Raw genomic sequence first — 25,260 nt, forward strand, 5'->3', positions numbered from 1 at the left:
CTGAATTGAATCAACATACTCGTAGCCTCGGGTGGTATTTAACAATGACCATGGTAGTACTTCTCCATGGCCCAAAGGTCCATTGAGCCCCCTGCCGGTGTCCATTGCCTAGCAAGAGCCCAGTAAGTGAAAAACTTTCTTTCTGATTTTGCGTGGCCGATTGTCTCACTGAAATACCAATGTATTTGCCTCACACATCTTTCAATCTTTGATGAATACTCACGGTATATAGATGCGGATTGTATAGAACTCGATCTAGGAAACCCCATAAGAATTATCGGTGCAAAGGGAGGTACTTATATGCGCTGATTTAACCTGACCGGATCCAGATGCGTCCCGGTATGGGAACCCAGGGAATGCCGTGCCCATAACGGAAAGGTCGTCGATCCTTTCGAGACCGTTTCAACTGCTTCGAGGGTGGTCCCATTCAGACGAAATCCCTGCCATTCACTTGCCCGTCACCATTCTCAGCAACCCATTCACTTCCATTCAGTCCCCCGAATGCGTTCCCATTTCGATCCCTCCTGGAGAGTCGCTCACATGATCGTGGATGCAAAAACGAATGAACAAACAAACAAATAAACCACAACAAACAATGAATCGCAACCCGCATGCCATCGCTTTTCGTTTCATTGCCCTCCCCTCCTGCATGCTCGACTTGGAAGTGCTGAAGACAAAGGGGCCGACATCAACGAAAGAGGGTGAGTCCACATGGCTCACATGGAACGGCACAACAACGAATCGCGACCCGCGCGTCGTCGCTTTTCGTCCCCTCTGCACACTCGACTTGGAAGCGCAGAAGAAAAAGGCAGGGACATCAGGGAAAGAAGGTGAGTGGCAAAGATGAAGGCAGTGAGTCCACATGGCTCACACAGAACACACACAACAGTGACCTGGATTGACAACAGAAATGCGCGTCGTCATCACGGTTCCCCACCCCCAAAAGCCACCTCACTGTCATCGCTGCGCTGGGATCACGGAGGTGAGTAACGAGGCAGAGCAGAGCGCCCGACATGGACCATCACGCGTTCCACACCACACAATGCCACGCCTCCCCAACCAACACGTCCAGTCGATCCATGTCTGTCCCTGCCTGCCAGGCTGGGCCGCAGCATGCTGAAAGATGGGAGGTGAGTGGAAAAACCATGTATGGCTGGATGGTCGGATGGGGCGACTGATGGTTCTTTCTTTCCAAACCCATCAACCCCATCATGCCATCCACTTTAAACTTTAAACGGCATGCTTGGAAGAAAAGAGGTGAGTGAACTGAACACATTGGTGATTGGATATGGGATGATTGGCATGCACGCTTTGTCCACCGCATCGCACCGTCATGCAGCGCCAGAGAAAACCACGATGCATGTGGTTTTTCCCTTCCCCCACCTACCACACCAAATGCATGTATGGTGCGCTTGAAAACGAAGTGCACAGATACCCAAGTTCTTGCATCAAAAATGAATGGCTGGACAATGCGACACAGTAACATGCATCTTTTTTTTCTCTCCCCCCAACACATCACTTTATTATCTGTTTACTTTTTTGTTTCATTTTGGTATCAGTAACATGCAGCCAACTATGTTCCTGTGAATTGAGTCTTAAAAAAGATATGAACAACTTGATTGTGGGTGGTAAATGAGATGGCAGAGGGCTTTGCACTCTGTGTGTGTGCGAAGTGGGTCACTTGACTGTTATTACATCATCCCACTTGGGTTACACCCTGGAACTCCATCGCTGTGTCCACACAATGGGGAAGGCAAAACCAACCTCTGCTGCTCCTAAATCTGCCAGACCAGTGGCTAGGAAGAGTGTTCCAACACCTCCAGCTCAAAACATCACATCTGCTGATCTGATCCGCGACAATCTTCTGGCCAAGTCAACTCAAAAGTCTTATGCCTCTGCTGTGTCAGGTGTGCAGGAATGGCTCAAGGAGACGATGGAAGAGTACACTGCTAGGAGGGGGAATGACATTAGTGCTTGTCTTGTCCCCCTTTTTTGTCATCCTCTTGCTGTGGTGTCTTTTGCCAAGCCAACTGAAGTGACAGTGCCACTCCTATCCGAGTATATCACCCACCTGGTCACTGTCCAGAAACGATCTTCCAGCCTGGTAGGAGTAACCTATTCAGCATTCAAGAGGCATTTTACTTCCCAGTATGTGGACCATTTGGTCATTGTTTTGACCATGGCCAATGCAATTCCATGTGAATAGGGGGAAGAGTGGGTATTGGAAACCAAGTCCAATACCTGATGAGTGTGAGGGGAACCCTTGTGAGGCTCAAGTCATACATGATCTGGTTAATGCTATCAAGAACAAGCACAAGGTTGAAGGCCGGGTTCACAACCATGCCCGAGCTATTTGGATTGAGGATATCAAGAAGTTGCAGGGTGTGACAGCATCAAGAGTGCCAGTTGTGCTGTTTCAACGGGCTCTTACCACAGTCGATTCACTTGATGTTGCCCAAAGGGATGCTGTTCGTGATCACTTGATGTTCTCTGCAATTTCGTCTCTTGGTTGGGCCCTGTGGACAAGGTATGGGTATTCTCCTATTGCTTTATTGAGGATCTCTGACTGCTGTCCAGGAATGAAGAGCTCACCAGTATCCAAATCCAACATCTGGATTGGTATCACCAAGAAGCACACCATGACCTGCCACACCTACAGGTTACACTTGAGAATCGCAAGGGTTGGCAGAAGCGGCTTGACTCAGGTAGCTCAGGGAATACAACCTGTGGTAAGTGGTCACTATTTTTGGTGGCTTGGTTGACCTGAGGGTTATTAACTTTAGGTCATGCATACAATCTATACCCATTCCCCTTTGATGACTATGGCACTTTTCGTGACCCACACAAGATGCCTGAGGTGGATGCATACAGACATGTTTGCAACTGGATTACATTCCTGCAGCTTCAGTACCATGGTGGAAAAGTCCTGGCTCCCAACTTTCCCCTCTTTCCCTCATTCAACCTCCATAACATTCGCTGGGGTTCAACATTCTCTACAGCTAGTGTCTGTCAAAAACCCGGATCGAAGGGGGTAAATGCGTGAGTCCAAATGCAGGCGGGGCTCAACTAGAGGGGGGTCTGAGGGCTCCGGTAGTGAACTGAAGCTTCTCAGGGAGCCCAGTTCTGCTGGGTGGTACAAGAGGCTCTAAGAAGGATGCGGCCTCAGCGACTTGGAGGGAGCGCTGTGCCTCCGTTACGTCTCAGTTAGTCCTTGTATTTCTTATGTCTGAGGTATCTTGTAGAACAGGAACGGGAATCACTCAGAGGGACTTTGGGTGGCATTTTAGTCGAGATTAGAACTGAGGAACTACAGGTTCTAATCTACGGGTATTTATAAGGAGAATGGGAAGGACTTTAGTCAAAGTCCGAAATGACAAATGGGACAACACCGAAAGGTGCCGAATGATACCGAGAGGTACCGAAAGGTCCTGAACGATATCTTAAACAGGGAACCGAGGTGTCGGGCCAAGGAGGGCGGAGTTGGAGGCCGGAAAATGAATGGGGAAGACAAATGGGTAAAGGGGGTTAGCCAACTGAATAGTAGGAAGAAGGTAGTCATGCTAAGAATGGAAGGTGACTAATAAGTGATAACGTGAGGGAGATCACCGAAGGATGCAGGTAGCTCCGAAAGCGGAGTTGCATATCCGAAGGATGTTAGGTGACTCAAATAAATGAAATGGGTGGAGGAATGGTTTAAGGGCATGTCACGGGATGTCGGAGGTCCGTCGGGATATTGGAGCAAATCCAGGGTCTCCGAATGTTCCGACTCGGGACCGAGCTTGCGGGACGGGAGTGGCCAAGGTTCGGTGTGCCGCAACCAGACCGGAGCTGAGACAGTCAGGAGGGAAGGTGACTTGGGGAGTGGGGAGGCATGGTGTAGGGGATGGTGAAGTTATTAGGAAGGTGTGGTGTGGTGGGAGTGCGCAGGGTCGGGATTCCGGGATATGACAGTATCCCCTTCTTAGGACTGAACCCTTGAAGGACATGTGGCCAGATCCGGCTAAAACACAGAGAAATCCGAGTCTATTTTTCTTGACTCCCACGTTAAAACGCGCTAGAAAGAACAGGTCACGGCCTCTTTCGCAACCACAATGTCATGTCAAACTACAGCCAAGTCTCGGACTGGTCGGATGCTTGTCTGGAGGACGATTCAGGGGACGACAATCGTTTGGCGGTCATCAAGTTGACGGAGCATCGTCATCGTCGAGCAGCTGTGAAGGCTGCTGAGGAACGGGAACGGGAGGAGGCTAAGGAAGCCAGAAGGGCCGCCGAAGCATTGAAAAAGAGGAGGAAAGAGGAGGCAGCAGCAAGGAAGGTGGGTAGTAACAGTAGTCTGTCATCCGTTTGGTGGAAAGACGCTGACCGATTTTTTTTTTGATTAGCGTAAATCTATTGCGATGTTGATGCCATCGACCAGTGATTGGCCCCCTGTGTGCGCCAGGTGCCTCAAGCGCCACATTGAGTGCGTGCCAGGCAAGGAGGGCCGGGCAAGTTGTCGTGTGCGGGTTGTCATGACGCCAAGGTACGATGCGAATGGGTACCTCAACGCACCGAGGTTGCGTTGACCTATCGCCCCGAGAAGAGAGTGAGGGTGGAGGAGGATGTAGAGGTGGAGTCGCCGCAGATGGAGGCTATCCGTCAGCAGATGGCTCTGATGAGGGATGGCGTGGGGTGGCTTGCTGCGATCAGCAAGCAGCTCCGGATCCATAACACCATGATGGGCAGCGCCTTGGCCAGCAGGTTGAGGAGGGAGCCCAGCAACTCGGCTGTCGACAAGGTGGTTATGGGGGATGAGGAGCCCAAAGTGGGTGGGAGGCAGGCTATGGTGCCTCAGAAGGATGTGGGGGATGAGGAGCCGGAGGAGGTGGACTGTACTTCTTGCAATCGTTTTGAGGCAGCCAATGGCTCGCCCAGTACTGCCGACGCTTCATCCGTAAAATCTTAACTACTCCGTTGTACATCGTTCATCCCTCTTTTTCTCTTTTTTTTTTTGATTTAATGAATGACATCCCCCCCTTTGTACCGTGCAACCTGAGTGTGTCCTAGGAATCGGGTAGTAAGGTGGGAGGTGTCCCTAACTGGTCCTGAGAGGTAAATTTTTAAAGAAGAGCGGGGACTGTAAATGACGGAAGCTCTAGCATATGACCTTGGAAGCGATCATGAATGCCGATATGAACAACCGGTGTCCAGGGAATTCTTAGGAGGCTGGGAAATGAGCCTTGAGGGTACCAGTAGAGGGAATGCGAAACGTGAAGGATTCGGGGATACCGAGTGAAGTTGGTGCATAACCAGTGGTTCCGGGAATTCCGGAGTGATGATACCGGGAAGGGTCCGGAAGACCTTTTCAAGTATCCGAAGGAATGGTAGTGAGGGATTCCTCTGTAACCCAGCAATCTCTGAAATGAAGGAAGCTTTGGAGGGTCCTTTCACTAGGAATGGTGTGATGTTTGTGCGGTTCCGAAGTCTATCCCAGGGTCACCGAAAGGGGTGTGACTAATGTGGGACGACGAGAGCGGAGTGAGTCTTGGTGGGAATGGTACCGGAAGTCCTTAATGAGCGAACGGCGGGCATATCCCCTTCTTAGGGTGGACGTCCCAGCGTTCATCCTTCATGTGGGCATGGTACCTGGTTCCTAAGACTAGGAGGATCTTGGAAGGAAGGATCACAACTCTGATCAATGGGTATGAGAATGACTAGGGTTGGGGAAAATTGAAGGATAGTTGGTTTTATTATTTTTTATATAAGAGGTCCGGAAGTGACCGTCAAGCTCCATAGTATCTCCGGGGGACTCTTGGGGATCACGGAAAGCGGGGAAAGTAATGGAGGAGAACGAAGCTAGCCAAGAAGTCAGTGGCAGGATGGTCGGTATTCTGAAAGGGGTGGTTAAGTCAGAATGGAGTATTCCTTTAGGAGAACCGGGAAGTGCTTTTGTGTTTCGGAGCACTACCCAATCAAATCGCTCAACGGAGCAGGAGATTGAGCTAGTGTCCTAGCAACGGGCGGAGTCCAGAAATCCTGAGGGAATGGGTAAGGTATCGATGACAAGGACAAGGAATAGGTGTTTCATAGTCCAGAAGCACTAGGCCCATATTTTAACGATTACTCAACGGAGCAAGAGGTAAGGACTAGCGTTTCGGAGACTAGAGGCTTTAATCGGAGTTCAGTAACGATAACCATGGTATAGGGTAGGGGTGTTTGCCAACCGGTGTGGGTTCCGAAGGCAAAACGGGAATTATGGGGGGTGTGGAAAAAAAAGGAAACATAATCTAATGAGGTAGAGTGCTTAGCGTTATGTGGGTTAACGTAGCATTGGAGGTGTTAATGGTGGATCGGATGAAGTGTAACCATGGAACACAGTTCCGTAAGTGACTGGGTGAGATCTCGGAGGGTAAACTGGGAAGTTCTTTGCACAGACTTAATATTGCTCAAACCCGAGTCGATCAACGGATCGATAGTTGGGAGAGTCAATGGTGTCCTAGAGTAGAAGAATAAGAACCATTTACTGGTTGACAAAGGGAGTGGTCATCCTGGGTGATCCATCAATAGCTAGGCGGGAGTGGAGTATTCCGTGTCGGAAACAGGTGAATAGCGGGACTGACAGGGTTGTTTTTGGTAGGGCCGGCACAAGGTTGGTCCCTGAGGTTCTAGGATTCCCAATTAGAAGAGACCGGAATCTCCGAAAGGAGGATCTCGGGAGAACACAGTTCTCCGAGATAGAGAAGAGAGCTAAAGGACAGGAGAGTGTTAAGAGTCTGAAGGAAGAAGAGAGAAAGATTTCTAATGTAGAGGGTAACTAATAGGAGTTGTTTCAGAAAGTAAGAGTGGGTGTAATGGGTTTTGAGAACAACATTGAAACAGGAAAATTAGTACTTTTTTCAGAAAAGTAAGAAAGGAGTGGAAGTAGAGAGGTTGGAGGGTAGGTGAAGATGTGGGGGTTTACTTCCTGATCGTAACTTGACAAGAACGGTCCTGCGCGGAAAGATAACAGCTCCGACGGAGGGTCCGGAGGAGGCGTTTTCAAACAAGGGACTATGGTAAGGAGGTAGAAGACTAAGCAATCCATCAGTAGGAGGATGCTACAGAATATGTGTAGAAGAGCCTAGCGATGGTGGTACACTAGTGCTTTGTCCAGCAACTTGGTAGGAAAGCGTAGTTGCTCGAGAAGGGAGAGCATAAGCTCAACCTGTTCTCAGAGCTTCTAACTTCTGATGAAGCGTGGAGGGTCCGACTAGTGCGCAAGAAGGTTCGGTATTGGTTAGGAAGGAACATGAGGAGTTGGTAGTAGAAAACGTCGGAAGTGTGACTCTGGGTAACTGGCGGTGGTTCGGAGGTTAGGTTGGGTTGAGTTACGGGTCCAAAGGTTCGTAGCGGTGTTTGCCACTATATCATGGAATTAAGGGTGTAAGACAGTGTAAGGATCTGTTCACTGGGTGTGGGTAAAGGAGGTGGAAACCGAAGGTTCGGTAAAAGAGTGATGGGTTGGTCGTTGTCAGAAGCCTATGTCGTAACCGGAAGTTGAGAGAGCGGGTGGGTAACTTCAAAGGTTATGGAAGCTGCTCGGAAGTTGGGGGGTTCGGAAGGAACAGAGATCCCAATGGAGCTGCTGAAGGCGAGGTTGGTGAGAGGGACAACGAGTGAAAAACGAAGTGTGGGGAGAGGAAAGTGCCTAACCCAATCGTCTTCCAAGGCTTAGGAAGCGGTGATCAGAAGAGGTGGGTCGACAATGACGTGCTAACGTAGCAGAGGTTGGGTATAGTTCGTAAGGGTCGCTGCTGCATAGCGCAAGCGAGAGGAAGTCATAAAGGAGAACGTAACAGAGTGAGTTCTAATCTACTGTCAAAAACCCGGATCGAAGGGGGTAAATGTGTGAGTCTGAATGCAGGCGGGGCTCAACTAGAGGGGGGTCCGAGGGCTCCGGTAGTGAACCGAAGCTTCTCAGGGAGCCCAGTTCTGCTGGGTGGTACAAGAGGCTCTAAGAAGGATGCGGCCTCAGCGACTCGGAGGGAGCGCTGTGCCTCCGTTACGTCTCAGTTAGTCCTTGTATTTCTTATGTCTGAGGTATCTTGTAGAACAGGAACGGGAATCACTCAGAGGGACTTTGGGTGGCATTTTAGTCGAGATTAGAACTGAGGAACTACAGGTTCTAATCTACGGGTATTTATAAGGAGAATGGGAAGGACTTTAGTCAAAGTCCGAAATGACAAATGGGACAACACCGAAAGGTGCCGAATGATACCGAGAGGTACCGAAAGGTCCTGAACGATATCTTAAACAGGGAACCAAGGTGTCGGGCCAAGGAGGGCGGAGTTGGAGGCTGGAAAATGAATGGGGAAGACAAATGGGTAAAGGGGGTTAGCCGACTGAATAGTAGGAAGAAGCTAGTCGTGCTAAGAATGGAAGGTGACTAATAAGTGATAACATGAGGGAGATCACCGAAGGATGCAGGTAGCTCCGAAAGCGGAGTTGCGTATCCGAAGGATGTTAGGTGACTTGAATAAATGAAATGGGTGGAGGAATGGTTTAAGGGCATGTCACGGGATGTCAGAGGTCCATCGGGATATCGGAGCAAATCCAGGGTCTCCAAATGTTCCGACTTGGGACCGAGCTTCCGGGACGGGAGTGGCCAAGGTTCAGTGTGCTGCAACCAGACCAGAGCTGAGACAGTCAGGAGGGAAGGTGACTTGGGGAGTGGGGAGGCATGGTGTAGGGGATGGTGAAGTTGTTAGGAAGGTGTGGTGTGGTGGGAGTGCGCGGGGTCGGGATTCCGGGATATGACAGTGTCAATGAGCTCCTTGAATCATATGCTAAAGCAGCTGGGCTAAACTCCCTGGGTCTCACATCCCATTGCTTTCGACATGGTGGAGTGCAATACTGGCTGCTTCATGCCCCTACTGTGGAACGATGGTCTCTTGAGAGGTGTCGTTGGTGGGGAGGCTGGGCTGCTGGTGAAGATGTGAGTGTATCTCCCCCCCTTTCCAAAAACAATGCTTAACTTTCAATATTCTATCAGTCAAATACCCTCATCAAATATGCCATTGATGCTCTTCAAGATAATGAAGTTGATTACAGCGATGCATTGGCCCCAGTCAAGACTGATTATCGAGGATCTCTTGGTGGTGCTGCTTCTGACTCCCAGGCAATGACTGTGGGTGAAGGTCGTGCTCAGTTCCAATGGGTCAATCAACAGATATCGACCCTCATTTCGGACTTGAGGACAAACAATCAGTCTTTGATGGAGCAGCTTGGTCAGGTTGTGGCAGCTGGAGCACATTGTGAGTGAATAGTTTGGTTTTCAGAACTTGTAACTCACTTTCCCTTTGGCTATGCCCCCTTTAGCTCTACCTCCACCTGCTCAGTATCAACAAAACATCTTTATCACCACTCCTTGTCCTTCTCGTCTCCCTCCCATCTCCCATCCATGTAGGGCCACCCAGCCTCCACCTCAAGCAAACCAGATGGTAGACCATCATCCACCTGCTCAGCCAGCTCCAAGTGTCACCATTCCAGGAGTTAGGACTTTGAAGGATGCCATAGATCAATGGCTCTATGGTGATGTCCAACAGGGGCTCCCTATACCACTCAAGGACTGGGATAAGAAAATTTATATGGGAAGGTGTCATGCTAGCATTGGAGCAATTTATGGTAAACGTCATCGGGTTGGGGAAATATTTATGGAGTATGTGATCATCTGATAGTGACAGGAATGGGCTAACAATCCCTATGCAGATTGGGGGAGGCTACATTTCTAAGCAGGTACAGCCTTACAATGGATTCCAAATATGGTGATGCAGTCAGGGCAGTGGAGAATGAGGATAGAATGAGGGGTTTGATCCTGAGTCGTAGGAAAAGAAAATAGCTGTACATATGGGACAAATTGGTTTAGTTTTGGAAGACTTGTTATGGATTTTTTGAGGTGATTGAAGTGATTGAGAGCTGCATTCTTTGGCTTCATTCATTTAGCAACATACACCCTTCTTTTGCAAGAGTAAGTTTTTAGAGGAAACCTTGACTTTGTCATATCCATCACTTTCCATCACCTCTGGCCATCTCCGACAACCTCTGCTCCTTCCACACCAACCTTGGAGTTCCTGAATTCCATGTTCACCTCCGCATCCCCTACCACCCTCCCAATTCAATATATTACTGATGCCTCCCTAGTTATGGAATCCTGAAGCCCTCCGGACAGCTCCAATGTCCACAAGTGCACTCCCACCTCCACTAGGCTATTCATTAGCCTTCCCTTCAAGTTTGCCTTTGGACCACCATCCCCATGTCTGCTTTAGGTGACCTCTGCCTTTCCAATTAACCTGAGTTGTGGGTACCATTTAGTTTATTAACCCATGATTATATTACTGTATGTCAGCTTAACCTTAACCTGGCTCCTGCCTCTTGGGGCCTCCCACCTTTGCCTCCATTGTATCTATATATACAATACTTGTAGGTACTGTTAAACAGCATGTGGGGTGCAGTTGTAGACCTGTCTGTCAGAGACCAGATTTTAAGACGAAGGAATGTCTCCGTAACGGAGGGCTTTGGCCTCAGCGACTTCTGCCAGGAGCGCTGTGCCTAGTGACATGTCCGTGCCCTAACTTACTGACTGGCACTTAGAACCTAGTGGGGGTAACTCTAGTTGATTTATTTGCTGGGGCGTAACCTATGTACAAGTAGTGTATATATATGGTTACAGCGGAGGCGGTTCCGCAATTGGCGGAGCCGGACAGAGCGGAGCTAACGGGGTTAAGACATTAGCCGACTGAATATTACCGACGAGTCGGTTCGCGGGGTTAGCGGAAAGGCAGGCGTTAACCCAGAAACGGAAAGGAGGGATAAGCCCGAAGGTGGACTCTGCAGGGCAGGCGAGTGTATTGCCCAGCGGAGGCGGGAGTGCGCTAGCGGACGTCGGAGCTGTCCGGAAGTCTTCGGGGCTCCGTACTTAGGGAGGCGTAGGTAATAAATTGAAATGAGGGGGTGGTGGTCATCGAGGGGCACCGGGAGGTTTGCGGAATACGGGGCTCCGAGGTTGGTGAGGGGGGGAGCGGAGTGAGGACGGGGGGGTCGGAGAGCCCGGGAGTCGATGGCCGGGGATGGATATGACACTGTCCTGGGAAAGAGGATGGAGGGAGAGAACGAGTGGAGGGGCCTTCAGCCTCAGCGACTCTGGCAGAGTGCTGTGCCAACGTTCTATTAACAGTGTGTGGCCCTTAACTTTGTTAGAAGGAGGGCATGGTCTCTGGGGGGATTTCGGTCATTGATTTTGCACTAAGGTGCCATCAACTACAGTACATGGTCTATATACATAAATAAGACCAAAACGGGTACTGTTAAAGAAATGGGTCCTGGATGACCCATTTCTTCCTGTCCTTATAGACAACGACTTGGGTTCATCGACCTCATGTACATAGGGTGGTTTAGTTGTGTAATGAACTTTTGCTGGTGACTGTTGAGCTTCTGACAGAAAGCTGGAACCTTGTGGTGACGGGGACATGCACAGATGTATAGGATCACAAGTAAAGGGAATGTCCCAAGCTGGACCAGTCGAGAGTTGGGAGCTAACAGGTACTTGGTGCTTGAGGGAGCATACCGGTAGCAAGGGGAATGACAGCTCCTTAAGGAGCTTCCTAATGTTGGGTTGACGGTGCAAGCAGGAAGGAAAGGCTGGACCACAGTCAAGGGCTCACCACTCTCCAGCTGCTCCCTCACCAAAGGGAAAGAAGAAGGGGGGTGGGGTGGAAAGGGCACCTAGGGTTTCGGACTCACTGAGGCCCCAGTCCCAACTAACTCAGCCTAAAAATCTCAACACTGGGTGGACCTCCCTGGAAGACGGGCTAGCAGTACTGTCTGTGAAGCACTGTCCCCAAGACTTCAAGCACTCAGACACCACCCCAGGCACACGGACCTAGTACTTAGTGGAGCAGAGGGGAGAATCTCTGTATCATACTAGATACATCTTGTATATAAACCCAAGTTATACTGAGCTAATGTCCGAGAAATCCAACGGTGTTAGGGACGGATAGAAATGGACAGAACAACATAGAACAAAGGAAACAACAGAAAACATAAAAATATATAGGAACGGCCACACAATCGATAAACTCCGACGATCTCCACAACGGCTGCACCAAATTTCCCGATATTAGACTCGTTCTACTCGTCTTGATGATAACTTTCCAACAATACCAAGTGCGTCCGGATCGGAGAAGAACTGGGGGAGTTATGGTGAAAATACTGTGAAAGTGGCCTGGTAACATGTCCGGGTGGGCTGTAACCTGGTCTGAAAAATTATCAAAAAATACAACGATGATAGGGGAGGTTCAACAAGCTTTGGGGGACTGGGGTACTGTGTGTCAGATGCTAGGTAACGTCTGTAGGCCATGATATAGTGGTGTCGGGGTACTACTGGCTTTTCCCTCCTTCAACAGGCATACCAGCAATGGGGTATATGACCGTTTGTTGGGCGAACGGCCAATGATCATGTCAACAGGTACTTGGCACTTGTACAAGCATACCAGTAATGGGGAAGGTAGTTGTTCAAAGGTCAAACAACACGTGGTGGGGTTGGCAGCTACTTGGTGCTTGTGAGAGCATACTGGCAGTGATGTTGGTGGGCCTGACTCATGTATGAGTCCATCCATAGAGTTGGCCAATTCCTCACCATGGAGTGAGACAGATGAGAGCCCTGTGCCTGTGCAAACAACATGAGTTGTGACAGGAGACGTATGTGCATACCTGAGTTGAGTCATGCACGAACTTGACGACCTATGGCTAGAGTTGTCACCCTCGGTAGGGATGACCCATATAGGTGGTAACTGAGACATTTACAGCTGTACACAGTCATTTACAATGTTGGCACAAGGAGGTTTACAGAAGTTGCACAGTTGGTAGGAGTATCTGATTGTAGTTGAGTTCTCATCTCTCTCAGCTTGAGCTGTACATGAATGTGACACTAACTACTGAATGAGTAAGGTTGCGAGGAGTCTCATGAAATGGAATAACATACCAGCCAGCACCAAAACCCCAATAGGGGAAAGCTTAGCATGGGGTGGATATGTAAGAGGGGGGGGAATGGGGAGAAATATAAGGAAGAGAAAGGAAGAGATAGATAAGGAGGTGTCAGGGCATACACCCTGACCTAGCCCATACCTGCATCCACACCTGCACTCGCACCTGCACCTGCACCCACACCCAGCTGTTGCACTTCCCACACATGCCCTGTGCCGGATGCTCAGTGCGGCCGGATGGCCCAGACCTTGGGTCTCGGGTCTCATGTGACTTCCGGATATCTCTGGAAGTTTTCAATCTATTGTGGCCACTGTGGGAAGATGAGAAGTTAACTTCCTTCTCATCTCTGACCCACATTGTGCCCTGGATAGGGCTGGCCAGACTTGAGGCTGTGGGCCATAGGGGAGGGTCATGGGGACCCAGGAGCTGTCCCCTGACAGGAGGGCCTGCTATGGTTGACATTCAGTTGACATGGTCGCAAGAGACTCCATTCTTATAACAGGTACAAAGGGAAACAAGACTATATGTTACCCACAAGCCAGGTCAGTGAGCTCATGAGAGAATCGCCTTATTAGTAGCTGTGGAGCAATTGGGTGAAGGGTGGTATTAGTGACAGGGGTGTCAGGGCACACACCCTGACTAGCCTGGACCCGGACCTGCATCCAGACCTGTGCCTGGACCTGCATGTGTGCTCCACCCTGCATGCTCCACGCGCCGCATGCTCCGGGCCCGGTTCCTATTCCTCATGTGACTTCCGGGTATCCCCGGAAGTTTTTCTGATATTGCGGCCACTGTGGGAAGATGAGAAGTTAGCTTCCTTCTCATCTTCTTACCCACAGTAGGTTGTGCCCTGGATAGGGCTGGTTACACCATAGGGCTGTGGACCATAGGGGAGGGTCATGGGGACCCGGGAGTTGTCCCCTGACAAGGGGGTAATGGGGTGGAAAACCCTTTGCAGACAGCAGAGGCTCCTTGGAGGTCTGTAGTGATTGAGGGGGGATAGAAATATTAATAATTGAATAGGATAGGTGGAGGAGGTACTGGAGTTGGTACTGGAGATAGGAGGTGGAGGTGGTCCAGAGGTGAACTGGAGGGTAAGGCAGAGGTGAGGAGGAGACATGAGGGAATTGGACTGGAGATAGACTGGAACGATGGTGGAGGTGGTTGGAGGTTAGGCAGAGTTGGGATGGATATGACAGGTACATGATACCTTAGTTTGTAATTGACTAGATTCCCCCCTCTTTGCTTGACTCTCTTCCTGTCTGCTAAATTAAGATGCTTGCTGGGCACAGCACTCCCTTCTGATCACTGGGGCTGTAGCCTTTTGCTCTGAGTCATCTCTCCACCTCATGATTGTCAGGGTTCAGCACCCTGCCCTAGGGTGCCCCAGACTCCCCAACCAATCCCTTCCTTCCATTCCTTCATTGTTGCCTTTCTGTGTTGTGTATCCATGCACATGGGATAGCGTGGGAACTTTCTGAGCGAGCAGCTCACCCAGAATGTTCCCACGGGTCACAGCCACAGTTCTGGGTGAGCAACTCACCCAGAACGTTCCCACGCTTACTGGGCACTGCCACCTGGATGTTCCCTCCGGGTCACACTACACAACTCTAGGAGCTGTATACAGACCTGTTCTACTGCAACACCCTTTCAGCCCCCTTGTTCTTTCTTCCCTAGCTCTTGGGGAGTGAGCTGGAGTGCTACCTTCCATTTTCTGGTCCCAGTAATCCTAAATCCACCCCATGGTTTGTGATGTTGGAGGTCGCCAGAGGTCATGTGCTATAACACGTGAGATGCTCTCCCCAAAAAAACATTGTTTTTTTTTTTCCCCTACTTTGCCTCCGTGAATTTCTATAACCATGTCTATACTTGTGCTCCTTGGAAATAAACACTACCTAACTGCATGACATGAGTGAAAAGTTCTGCACAGGCTGCAACCAATCTCGATGTCAGGGCCCGGCCTCGGACTCGGAGGCTCCCTGACCTCAGCCCCCATCTAACCTGTCCTCACACTATGCGGGGCATGAGATGTATAGTAAAAGGAAAGATAATATATACACTTGCCTATGTGGGGCATGAGATGAGAAGAAGGGTAAAGGTCTCATCTCCCCGCATGGTTGCTATATAAAGGAATGGGTCACATGCCCACAACTATACAGCTCTTAGAGTTGTGTAGTGTGACCCGGAGGGAACATCCAGGTGGCAGTGCCAAGCGTGGGAACGTTCTGGGCGAGTTGCTTGCCCAGAACTGTGGCTGTGACCCATGGGAACATTCTGGGCGAGCTGCTTGCTCAGAAAGTTCCCACGCTATCCCGTGCGTGCAGATACACAACACAGAAAGGCAACAACAAGGCAACAATGAAGGAATGGAAGGAAGGGATTGGTTGGGGAGTCTGGGGCACCCTAGGGCAGGGTGCTGAACCCTGACACTCGACCTCTCAACCATTTCCAAACCACTCAGTCCAGCTTGTCCTCCCGCTGCACTATATGTCTTGATATACAGCGTGTCCAACATCGTTCCAATAAGCAAAAAAAAAAATGGATGCTCTTAAAAACCTGTCAACACTTCATGATTTCTATGCTAAGCTTGAAGTGGCCAAAGATGAAGAAGTTGACACCCACCACATCCTTCTTGAACCAAAGGGTGGCTCCCAACTCATACAAATTGCCGGTCCGGGCTACGATGACATACTGGAAATGGACCCTGATGCCAATGCCAATGCAGGAATCAGCGCATATAGGAACCAGGCCGACATTATAAGTACCCAATGTAGTATTATACTCGGCGGTATGGTTTCTTTAGCTTCCTTTCTGAAACAGTTGAACGGAATCTTCACTCACACTAGGTATCATGACACTCAGACACGCGCTAGGAAGGAGGGAGAACAACCTGCACTCCATTTTCGGTACTGGTGTGCACAGGATCGTCAATTGCTACAAAAGTCCCGGAAAATCAATGACTCATCAAAGCAATGGGACCGACAAACAATAGCCTACTTTGAATGCAAAAGCCACCTACACATCACCATTCAACCAATTCAAGGGATCCTCACTGCTAAAATTGACATAATGCATATTGATGATCACATCCCTTACCGTGCAACCCGCTTGCCACCAGAAGCCCGGGATATCATCGAGAAAAATAAAGATAAATCATTAAAAGATGTGTGTGAATGCTTGTTCTAATTAATGGGAAAACTTATCTGCCATTCTGGCCAGGTCTGGCACCTCACACGTCAGAAATCCCCTACCACCCCTTTCAGCCACGATTCTGTATATGTTTTCTTGCAGAGCCTGAAGATGAAGGACTGGAAACTTGATCCAGACCCGATAATATCTTCAAGAGCTCACCTTATGAATGCCGAAGCAGCTGCAGATGGGACACTGCAAATGATTGACCTGGGCGAGAACAGTGATTATGAGTGCATTGCATTCTCAATTCCGGCAGTGTTGGAATTATGGGGGAAGAGGATAAGAGAGTTAGTGATGGACTCAACTTGTGAGTAATTTTCACTAGTCTGAAACATGGAGCTGAAGGTGGATTACCCTTTAGGGAAGTGCGCAACTGGAAATTGGGAGTTATTTGTGTTGCTTGGCGACGCTTGGGGTTCAGGCTTGCCGCTTGGGTGGTGCTTCATGAGGACCAAGTCAAAAGAAGTCAGAACCGGGAGTAAGGAGAGGGTACTTACCACTTGGTTGTGCCATTTCCGAGATGTGTGGCATATAAATGCAAAAGTCACTCACTCGGACAAAGATTGGAGTGAAATAAACGCCTATTCTGGAGTCTTTCCTGTGGCTAAGCATCAGTTGTGTTTTTGGCATGTACTTAGAGCCATAAAACAATGGCTTTCAAAGTTGCACCATCAACCTGCTCCATATAAGGCAGCAATGGCAACAGCTGAGTTCCCATTTATTAATCCAATTTTTGTTCCTGTTGCACAGCATGATCAACTCCCTGCCAATGTGGTTCATAATTCCATTCCAATCTTGACAAGTACTGAAAGTTCATTAGAGGCGGCATGCAGACATAAAAGTTGTCTGCACCTTTATACCCCGACTTTCTTTTAAGATCAGTGGCCAATCAGTTGCACCAACCCAAGTTCCTTCAACATCACAGCAAGTTGAAGAAGTCCCTGATGATGGTTCAGTGCCCAGTGATGTCAGGCGGCTCATTACAAAAGTGCTAGCCAAGAAATTGTGTGGTAAGTAGATGTGGATGGACTTTCAACACTGATTCACTCTGTCACGGCCGTGCATTCCGGCCTGTTAGCCGCCCGTCCCGATGCCGCCCGAGCCCATTCCCACTATGCGAGCATGAGCATGAGCCCCAACCTCAGCCCTATCCTCCCTGAGGACTCCCTGCTCACTTCCCCGCTTGCCCCTAGGCTCCCCTACACTTGGCCGACTCCCCTGCTGCTGCACCAACCTTCCCACCCTGAGTCCGCCTCCAGCACCGTGCCCAGCGCGACTCCCCTACCCCGCCCACTTGGCCCCTACAGGGCCGCTATCATCCCCGCGCCCGACTCCGGCCCAACTCCGAGTCCAGCGCCGCTACGATACCATCGCCGCTATCGCGGCCCTACGCTCTTTCCTTTATTTATCTGTTATTGTTTGTTTTGACCCTCGGTCATTGCCGGCCGCTATGTGGCCAACCCCGCTCCTTCTTCTTGTTTGCTTCCGGACCCTTCGGCCTCCGGCCCGGGTCCGCTTCCATTCATTTCTTCTTCCTATATATATCCTGTATGATACTTTATTGTACCTTAGCTCTAATATCGATGTGACCACGACCCCTAAGTCCTGACCCCAACAAGGCAACCCCAGTGAGTCTGAAATGAGGGCCAAGAGACAGCTAGGGGGCACAGCACTCCCTTTAGAGTTGCTGAGGCCGAATGCCCTACCCTCGGGCCTTGTCTGAGGCATCGCGGCCATCGCGGCCTATAGCGGCCCGCATCGGCGACCTTCGGTGCCGACTCCGGATCAGTGTCTAACAGTATATTAGAGCTCTCTCCCTAGGTTGTCTCAACATCGTTCCTAGTTTTGACTCCGATCTCAGCTTTCCCGCGATACCGTGCCACATCGCCGATCACGGATCTTTCCCACGGCCGATAATCGCGCGAAAACCACTCCCACTGAAGCTGGATTGCTCTCAGTAGGGATTCTTGGGTCCCTGATGCCAGTGTAGCTCAAACCCGCGTTCTGTGACCCTCTGGGGCCTTGGATAGGCACTCAGATGGGGTTTTTAGGTCGCTGAATACCATATTCACTGGATGCGCAACATTTCAGTCCCAACCCGACTCTGGCTATACCACTCTGTGCTACAGATTGTGTCCCAATCTGCGAGCCTGAGCAGGAGCCACTTCCTGTCCTTTCTGACCCATCATCCAGTCTTATCGCGACCCCCATCAGTCCCAATCCGACCTCGATCAGATTTTGGAAACCTGACTTCTACCAACCCCGATCTCCAATCCGACCCCTCTGACGCCGCTAGCAAGCTGCTGGCACCCCTAGCCCTTGTGGGCATCTCTTCCAAAGTCCTGGGAGCAGTCCAGATAGGCACCCATCATCCACTTCAACCCCGACATCCAAACCTTCGGCAAGCGTGCAACTGATTTCAAGATCGCCGCCGCTTTGCACCCCGATGCCTCTTCCAAAGTCCTGGGAGTAGGCTAACTTAGGCATTCCTCATCCATTCCGACCCAGACGACGTCAATTGGCTTGCTCCCAGGAAGGGGGTTTGCCAATGCAGAATGAGCACATCTCCAGGGGGAGTGCTCAGCTTGTCAGGCTTGCGCTGCCGTTGTCTCCGTGCCATCCTGTTTCCCGCTTTGCCATGCCACATGACATTTCAGTCATCCAGGCACCCCCGCTCATTCACCCGCGATACCGTTAACTTCGGTTATCAATCCCACATTCCAAGCCGCTGGGTATTCACCCGGATTTCTGACTATTGATCGCTGGAGACGCTTAGTGCGCCGCTGGTCACATCATGGTTGGATTTCCTTATGGGTTTTCCCTGCTGGCATCCAGCTCTCCTCAGTCCGCTGATGGTTGAGTTCGCCATCACCCCCGCATATGGCTAGACACCGCTATTCTGTTAGGCCCGAGTGGTTAGGAGTATGGCGAAAGTCTCGGCGAGACAGTACCCATACGCCTACCCTCAGCCGTTATCCTGTACCCTAGGATGCATCTGTAGATGCTTGTGAAACCCGTTAGGTCGATAGGAGCCGACCATCCCCGCATTTCCGCAATCCCGCTAATCTGCGGCAAGTCCAGGCCTAGATGACCAAAGACTGCCAAAGATCGCCGTTACACCCACGCCGTTGTTGAAGCTCGCCGCTTCACAACTTTTTGTTAGTCTGCGGTTAGCCCAGCCTAGATGGCTAGGGATTGCCAAAGACCTTTGTCACATTCTGACCCGTTGTTGAAGCTCACCGCTTCACAACCCCACGTTAGTCTACGGCTTTGAATCGCCTAAGACTCTTGTTAGTGCACCTTTGGCTTGAGCAACCAAGGCCGCACCTCCGGAAATCAAACCGGGTGTCTCTTCTGAGACAAAACAAATAGTCTGCTCCATTTCCGTTTTCGTTTTCTGTTTCCTTTTTTGGTTTGACTACGGTCGATTTCCCGTTCAAGGGGACATGCCCCGGCTCTAGGTTGTTTTCCATTTCCGGGACTTCTGTCTCCCGCCCAATCCTTGTTTTTCATGTCCCTAAGATTTTCAAAAATAAAAATATGACTTCCCCGAAAATTCTTTACCTTCGCCGTTAATGGCTTAATTACCAAAACCGGCATTTCGCCGATATCTTCGCCGATTTTTGTCTTTCTGCTTCTGTTTCTCTCTAATGGTCTACTTCCATTTTGAAACATGTCGCTCATTCTCAATGTCTCTCTGTTCTCTGTTTCCGTCTGTTCTTCTGGGACATTTGTTTCCTTTTTGGGAACGCCGTCCACTCCGTCTGAGGACTCTGTCCTCTCGCCGATTTTTCGGCCACCGCCTCCTCACTTTGAGGATTTTTGTCACCCCCCGATGATCTGGCTCATCGCCGATTATCACTTCGACTGTTGTTGAGGTACTACCGGCGAACCGGTATCCAGGCCCGCAACAAGTATCAAACCCGCAACGCTACCGGTGCAATCAATTTGGACATTTCAATGTCACCTCACCATATGGACCTTACCCTACCGTTTCTGGGACACCAACTACACTCACCCACCTCGCTCCATTGAGCAACCGGGATTTTGAGCAAGTAAATCAGTCTGAACGTCCGAGTATTCCAGTTTAGTACCCTGCGCACCCCCGGCCACCTTTGGGCAGTACTCCCATTGGTTGGCATTCAAGCCGATTCACCGCGTATGCACTTTGACCACCAGGCATTCCATTAGTAATGCTAGGTATACCATCCCGGGATAGCGCGCCTTTGTGCCGCTTCCACCCTTAGTTTCCCCCGTCACCTTCGGCCATCACACCGCTGGTTGACTACCCACCTTCGCCTATCTCGCCGATGCTTTGTCATCAACTTTGTTGGATGGGCCGCGATCCCACTTGTCTTATGACAAGGTTGTTCTCCCTGAGGCTCCGTTGAGCAATGGTTCTTGAACATACCATGTCTAGATAACGGTGCACCCAGTCTAACCCCAAACACTCCACTCCGACTCTACTCCACTTTGCCGGACTTCACCGCTCTACCGCTAGGATCACGGACTCTAGTCATGATACTCCATTGAGTGATTGATGTTATGGGCTGCACATCTTGAGCATCTGAGCACCCAAGCCCCGCACCCTCCAACTTTACCGGTCACCAGCTTCACCACCGCTGGCTGACACCCCACCTGGCCGTCACCGGCCTTGTATTATGGGCTAACACCCCATCGCTGTCGACCTCTCTGCCGACTCCGAGGGTATACCATGTTTCATCATGGGTTTAACCTTAGGACCGACCTTGAGGAAGAACCTTTACTATTCCGCCTGCGTGTGGAATCCCGAACACCCGTGGTAGTTTATTGGGAATTATCCCGATAGCGCCGCACCCTCCGGCTTCGGCTATTTTGGCTTGTCCAATAGTTGAAGTACTATCCCGACACCGTGATGTTCCGCCGCTGTCCCCAGGAGACTCGGTACCGGCCTATAAGCATAGTTAGACGATGGGACATCTTCCCTAAGAGGGGGATAAGGACTCCGCGCCTAACAACCTCTGGCCTTTGACCGGTCTTCACCTAGGATTCTCGCCGCGTCGTCCTGTCAACCACCGCACCGCTTTAGCCTGGAGCAAGCCCGTGCATGACGCCGATCCTCCCTCACCACCCGGACATCATCCCTATCCACTCCCGACCCTTCGGTGCCTGAGTGCACACCCCTACAGTCCTCTCCCGACCTCATAGGTCAGTCATTGCAGAAGGCCTAGTATGGCCGACTCTTGTATCCCAACCCCCAATGACCTCTGAGCCCGTATCTGATGATACAACACCACCGGTTCCAAACCCACCTGGCCGGGTCCTCGTAACCCAGTTGAGGACTAGATGTCTTCCTTCACCCGCGCCTAGGTACACCGCTCCGAGCCTGTTTGGCTCCCCCAGTTGACTCCGATTCCCCAAATGGCCATAAGACTCCATCCCGTCAATCCCGCTATCGCCGCTTTCGCCGTAATCAACATAGCGGCATGGAGTACCTCCTTGTGCCATCACCGAATGGGATCCCGAGTCCTTCACCCCCATTCTCCTGGTCACGCCATTGCCACTTAGCCGATTACTCATACCAAATACCGCAAATCTGCGCATTCCCGGCCCTTGGCAGGCTAACCACCTGAACACCCTGAGCGAGTCTACCCTCGGCCCATGCTCCAGCACTCTGAGGACCTCGTCTCAACTTCACCATTTCCTTCTGTGATGAGTTTGCACCATGCCGCAGCGGTACCGTGCCTTGTACTGCCGCACCGCTGGGAACTCTATCACATTCCGTTCCTTCGGGCACTATGAGAGCCACTTGTGTGGTCTCCCATGTGTCATCATTTGACCCCTCCGCTTGCGGCCACCTTGTGAGTTGACTTCTGTCCTCCCTGCACCGCATCCCCGAACTCCGCGGTCATGTTGAGTGGACTCTTGTCCTCCATGTGCCGCACCTCTGAACCTTTGGACATGATGTGAGTTGCCCAACCGGCCTCCATCTGTCGCCTCCACACCCTTCGGGCCGATTAGGCCACTTCCCTTCCGCTACCCGGATCCCTGGACTCATAGGAAGCATGGTAGGAAGGCCAAGTTTGAGTTGAGAGACAAGTCCACCAGCTTGTTCTCCTCTGACCTTCCAGTCCATCATCGCCGACCCCATCTCCGACTTCCATTTTGAGTACCATATCAATCCCGTGCCGACTTCGCCTCCGTTTGAGGCATTCTGCTTTTCCTGCGCTGCCGCTTGCGGCGCTCTGGCTTTGTCTCCTTGTGGGACACCCTCTGCCGTACCCTCTGCTGATTCCGGACTCGGTGCTGCATGCGCTGACTGGATTCCAAAGCAAGGTACCGTGCCCTTGTCTTTTTATGGACACCAAGACCCTGCCAAGATGTCGGCAGCATTCATCTCGCACCTTCTCCTCTCCCGACTCTGGTGCTGTGCTGCAGCCGGCACTCCTGACACCGCCACTCTTAGGCCTTCAAGGGTTCAGGCCCTAAGAGGGGGATACTGTCACGGCCGTGCATTCCGGCCCGTTAGCCACCCGTCCCGATGCCGCCCGAGCCCGTTCCCGCTATGCGAGCGTGAGCGTGAGCCCCAACCTCAGCCCTATCCTCCCTGAGGACTCCCTGCTCACTTCCCCGCTTGCCCCTAGGCTCCCCTACACTTGGCCGACTCCCCTGCTGCTGCACCAACCTTCCCACCCTGAGTCCGCCTCCGGCACCGTGCCCAGCGCGACTCCCCTACCCCACCCACTTGGCCCCTACAGGGCCGCTATCATCCCCGCGCCCGACTCCGGCCCAACTCCGAGTCCAGCGCCGCTACGATACCATCGCCGCTATCGCGGCCCTACGCTCTTTCCTTTATTTATCTGTTATTGTTTGTTTTGACCCTCGGTCATTGCCGGCCGCTATGCGGCCAACCCCGCTCCTTCTTCTTGTTTGCTTCCGGACCCTTCGGCCTCCGGCCCGGGTCCGCTTCCATTCATTTCTTCTTCCTATATATATCCTGTATGATACTTTATTGTACCTTAGCTCTAATATCGATGTGACCACAACCCCTAAGTCCTGACCCCAACAAGGCAACCCCAGTGAGTCTGAAATGAGGGCCAAGAGACAGCTAGGGGGCACAGCACTCCCTTTAGAGTTGCTGAGGCCGAATGCCCTACCCTCGGGCCTTGTCTGAGGCATCGCGGCCATCGTGGCCTATAGCGGCCCGCATCGGCAACCTTCGGTGCCGACTCCGGATCAGTGTCTAACACACTCACAGAATCTCAGCTGATGACAATTTAGAAGAGGAGCTTGATACGGATGGATCGGATGAGGAGGATGGGCCTGACTGGGCATTTGAAGCAGATGAGAAGCGATCAAAGGACCCTGAATATGAATTTTGCCCAGCTGCTCACCGCAAACAACTCCTTTCTATTGTGACTTGACATTTCTGCCAGCATCCCTTCTTCCCTGCTCGCAATGGCTCTTCCCAAACAGCAGCTCAGATATGTGAGGAAAGTGTACACGAAATGTACACATTTTGTATGAAAATGTCACGACCATGCATTCCGGCCCGCTAGCCGCCCGTCCCGATGCCGCCCGAGCCTATTCCCGCTGTGCAAGCGCTAGCACGAGCCCCGACCTCAGCCCTATCCTCCCTGAGGGCTCCCTGCTCACTCCCTCACTCGCCCCTAGGCTCCCCTACACTTGGCTGACTCCCCCACAGCCACACCGACCTCCCTGCCCCGAGTCCGCCTCTGGCACCGACCTAGCGTGACTCTGTGACATCGCCTACTCCGCTATGATACCATCGCCGCTATCGCGGCCCTACACCCCTTCGTTTATTTATCTGTTATTGTTTGTTTTGACCCTCGGTCATTGCCGGCCGCTGTGCGGCCAACCCCACTCATTGTTCCTATTTGCTTCCGGACCCTTCGGCCTTCGGCCCGGGTCCGCTTCTATTCATTCTATCTTCATATATATATCCTGTATACTACATTATAGTACCTCAGCTCTAATATCGATGTGACCATGACCCCTAAGTTCCTGACCCCAACAAGGCAACCCCAGTGAGTCCGAAATGAGGGCCAAGAGACAACTAGGGGGCACAGCGCTCCTTTAGAGTCGCTGAGGCCAAATGCCCTACCCTCGGGCCTTGTCTAAGGCATCGCGGCCATCGCGGCCAATAGCGGCCCGCATCGGCGACCTTCGGTGCCGACCCCAGACCAGTGTCTAACAGAAAAGGGGCTTAGCAGACATATGGGGATACATGTGGACATCATGGTACACACCTGCAATGTGGAAACTGTGGGCCCGATCCAGCACTCCATCTCTCCTCCCCCATCTCCATACAACAATGACTGCAGAAAAACACTGGCAATACCTCAAACACACTCATCTTGGCTTCATGCATTGGCCACGGCTTGATCAAACAATCTATACAATGATAACAAGTGTCATTCCCGAAGTAATCAATAAATCCATTGAGTTAGATGGAGTACGTCACCTTGGCCTCTCCCTCCTGCTGACTTCCTTCCAAACCCAAGCAAAAAAGTCATGGGTAACCCTTGCAACTCGACCATCCAGCAGGAAGGACTATGGCACAGATATGTTGCGATGGATGTGTCAGTGTGGCGTTCAAGAGCTACAGGCACAGCACCTGTGCAAGCATCTTGTCCAGGCAGTGGAAGCCCAAGGGCCGCTTCCCTCAGATTTCTTTGGAAATCTTTCACGATGTCAAATGATTCCAATCTATAAAATCGCACACATTTGGAATGGTGGATCCGAAGTTGCAGGGTCAATTTCAGATGGGGACGATATTTGGATGGACTCACATAAACAGTTGTCTAATGGCACATGGAGAACTTGCTTGACCAGCAAGAACTTGAAGTGTGCTCGCTCGTCATCATGCGATCGTGCATCGCCCAAGAAGATGAAAGTTAGTTCACATCCTTGATCACATTACATCGATTTAATATGTCTGCTGCAGCCTCAAATAATTGATGTGGACCAAGATGTGGACTCACCTTCCCCAACTAGCTCAGAAGTTAATTATGAATCAGACGATGAAGAGGTAAGAACCTACATATTGTATGATTTATGAGTTCTCTG

The 25,260-nt window shown here is 51.0% G+C and overlaps 3 protein-coding genes across 3 annotated transcripts; all 3 read left to right on the forward strand.

Moving 5' to 3' along the window:
* Positions 1 to 1,744: 1,744 nt before the first annotated feature.
* Positions 1,745 to 3,149, forward strand: EI90DRAFT_3117249 (uncharacterized protein; the record flags this gene model as incomplete). The annotated part of the gene is made up of 5 exons (XM_039062967.1): positions 1,745 to 2,148; positions 2,207 to 2,527; positions 2,578 to 2,729; positions 2,784 to 3,039; positions 3,095 to 3,149. The coding sequence occupies 5 exons, from the start codon at positions 1,745 to 1,747 to the stop codon at positions 3,147 to 3,149; spliced, it is 1,188 nt and encodes a 395-aa protein (XP_038922076.1).
* A 5,729-nt stretch (positions 3,150 to 8,878) lies between these two features.
* Positions 8,879 to 9,088, forward strand: EI90DRAFT_2820897 (uncharacterized protein; the record flags this gene model as incomplete). Its single annotated transcript, XM_039053572.1, has 2 exons — positions 8,879 to 8,953; positions 9,011 to 9,088. Coding segments are annotated over 2 exons (153 nt in total), but the record flags the coding sequence as incomplete, so codon positions are not given.
* Positions 9,089 to 15,537: 6,449 nt separating this feature from the next.
* On the forward strand, positions 15,538 to 15,991 carry EI90DRAFT_3012492 (uncharacterized protein; the record flags this gene model as incomplete). Its single annotated transcript, XM_039056567.1, has 2 exons — positions 15,538 to 15,760; positions 15,846 to 15,991. 2 exons carry the CDS (start codon positions 15,538 to 15,540, stop codon positions 15,989 to 15,991), a joined length of 369 nt encoding a protein of 122 aa, XP_038922078.1.
* Positions 15,992 to 25,260: the final 9,269 nt, after the last annotated feature.

This window comes from Cantharellus anzutake (genome assembly GCF_015039405.1).
Source record: "Cantharellus anzutake strain C23 chromosome Unknown EI90scaffold_5, whole genome shotgun sequence".
Lineage (NCBI taxonomy): Eukaryota > Fungi > Basidiomycota > Agaricomycetes > Cantharellales > Hydnaceae > Cantharellus > Cantharellus anzutake.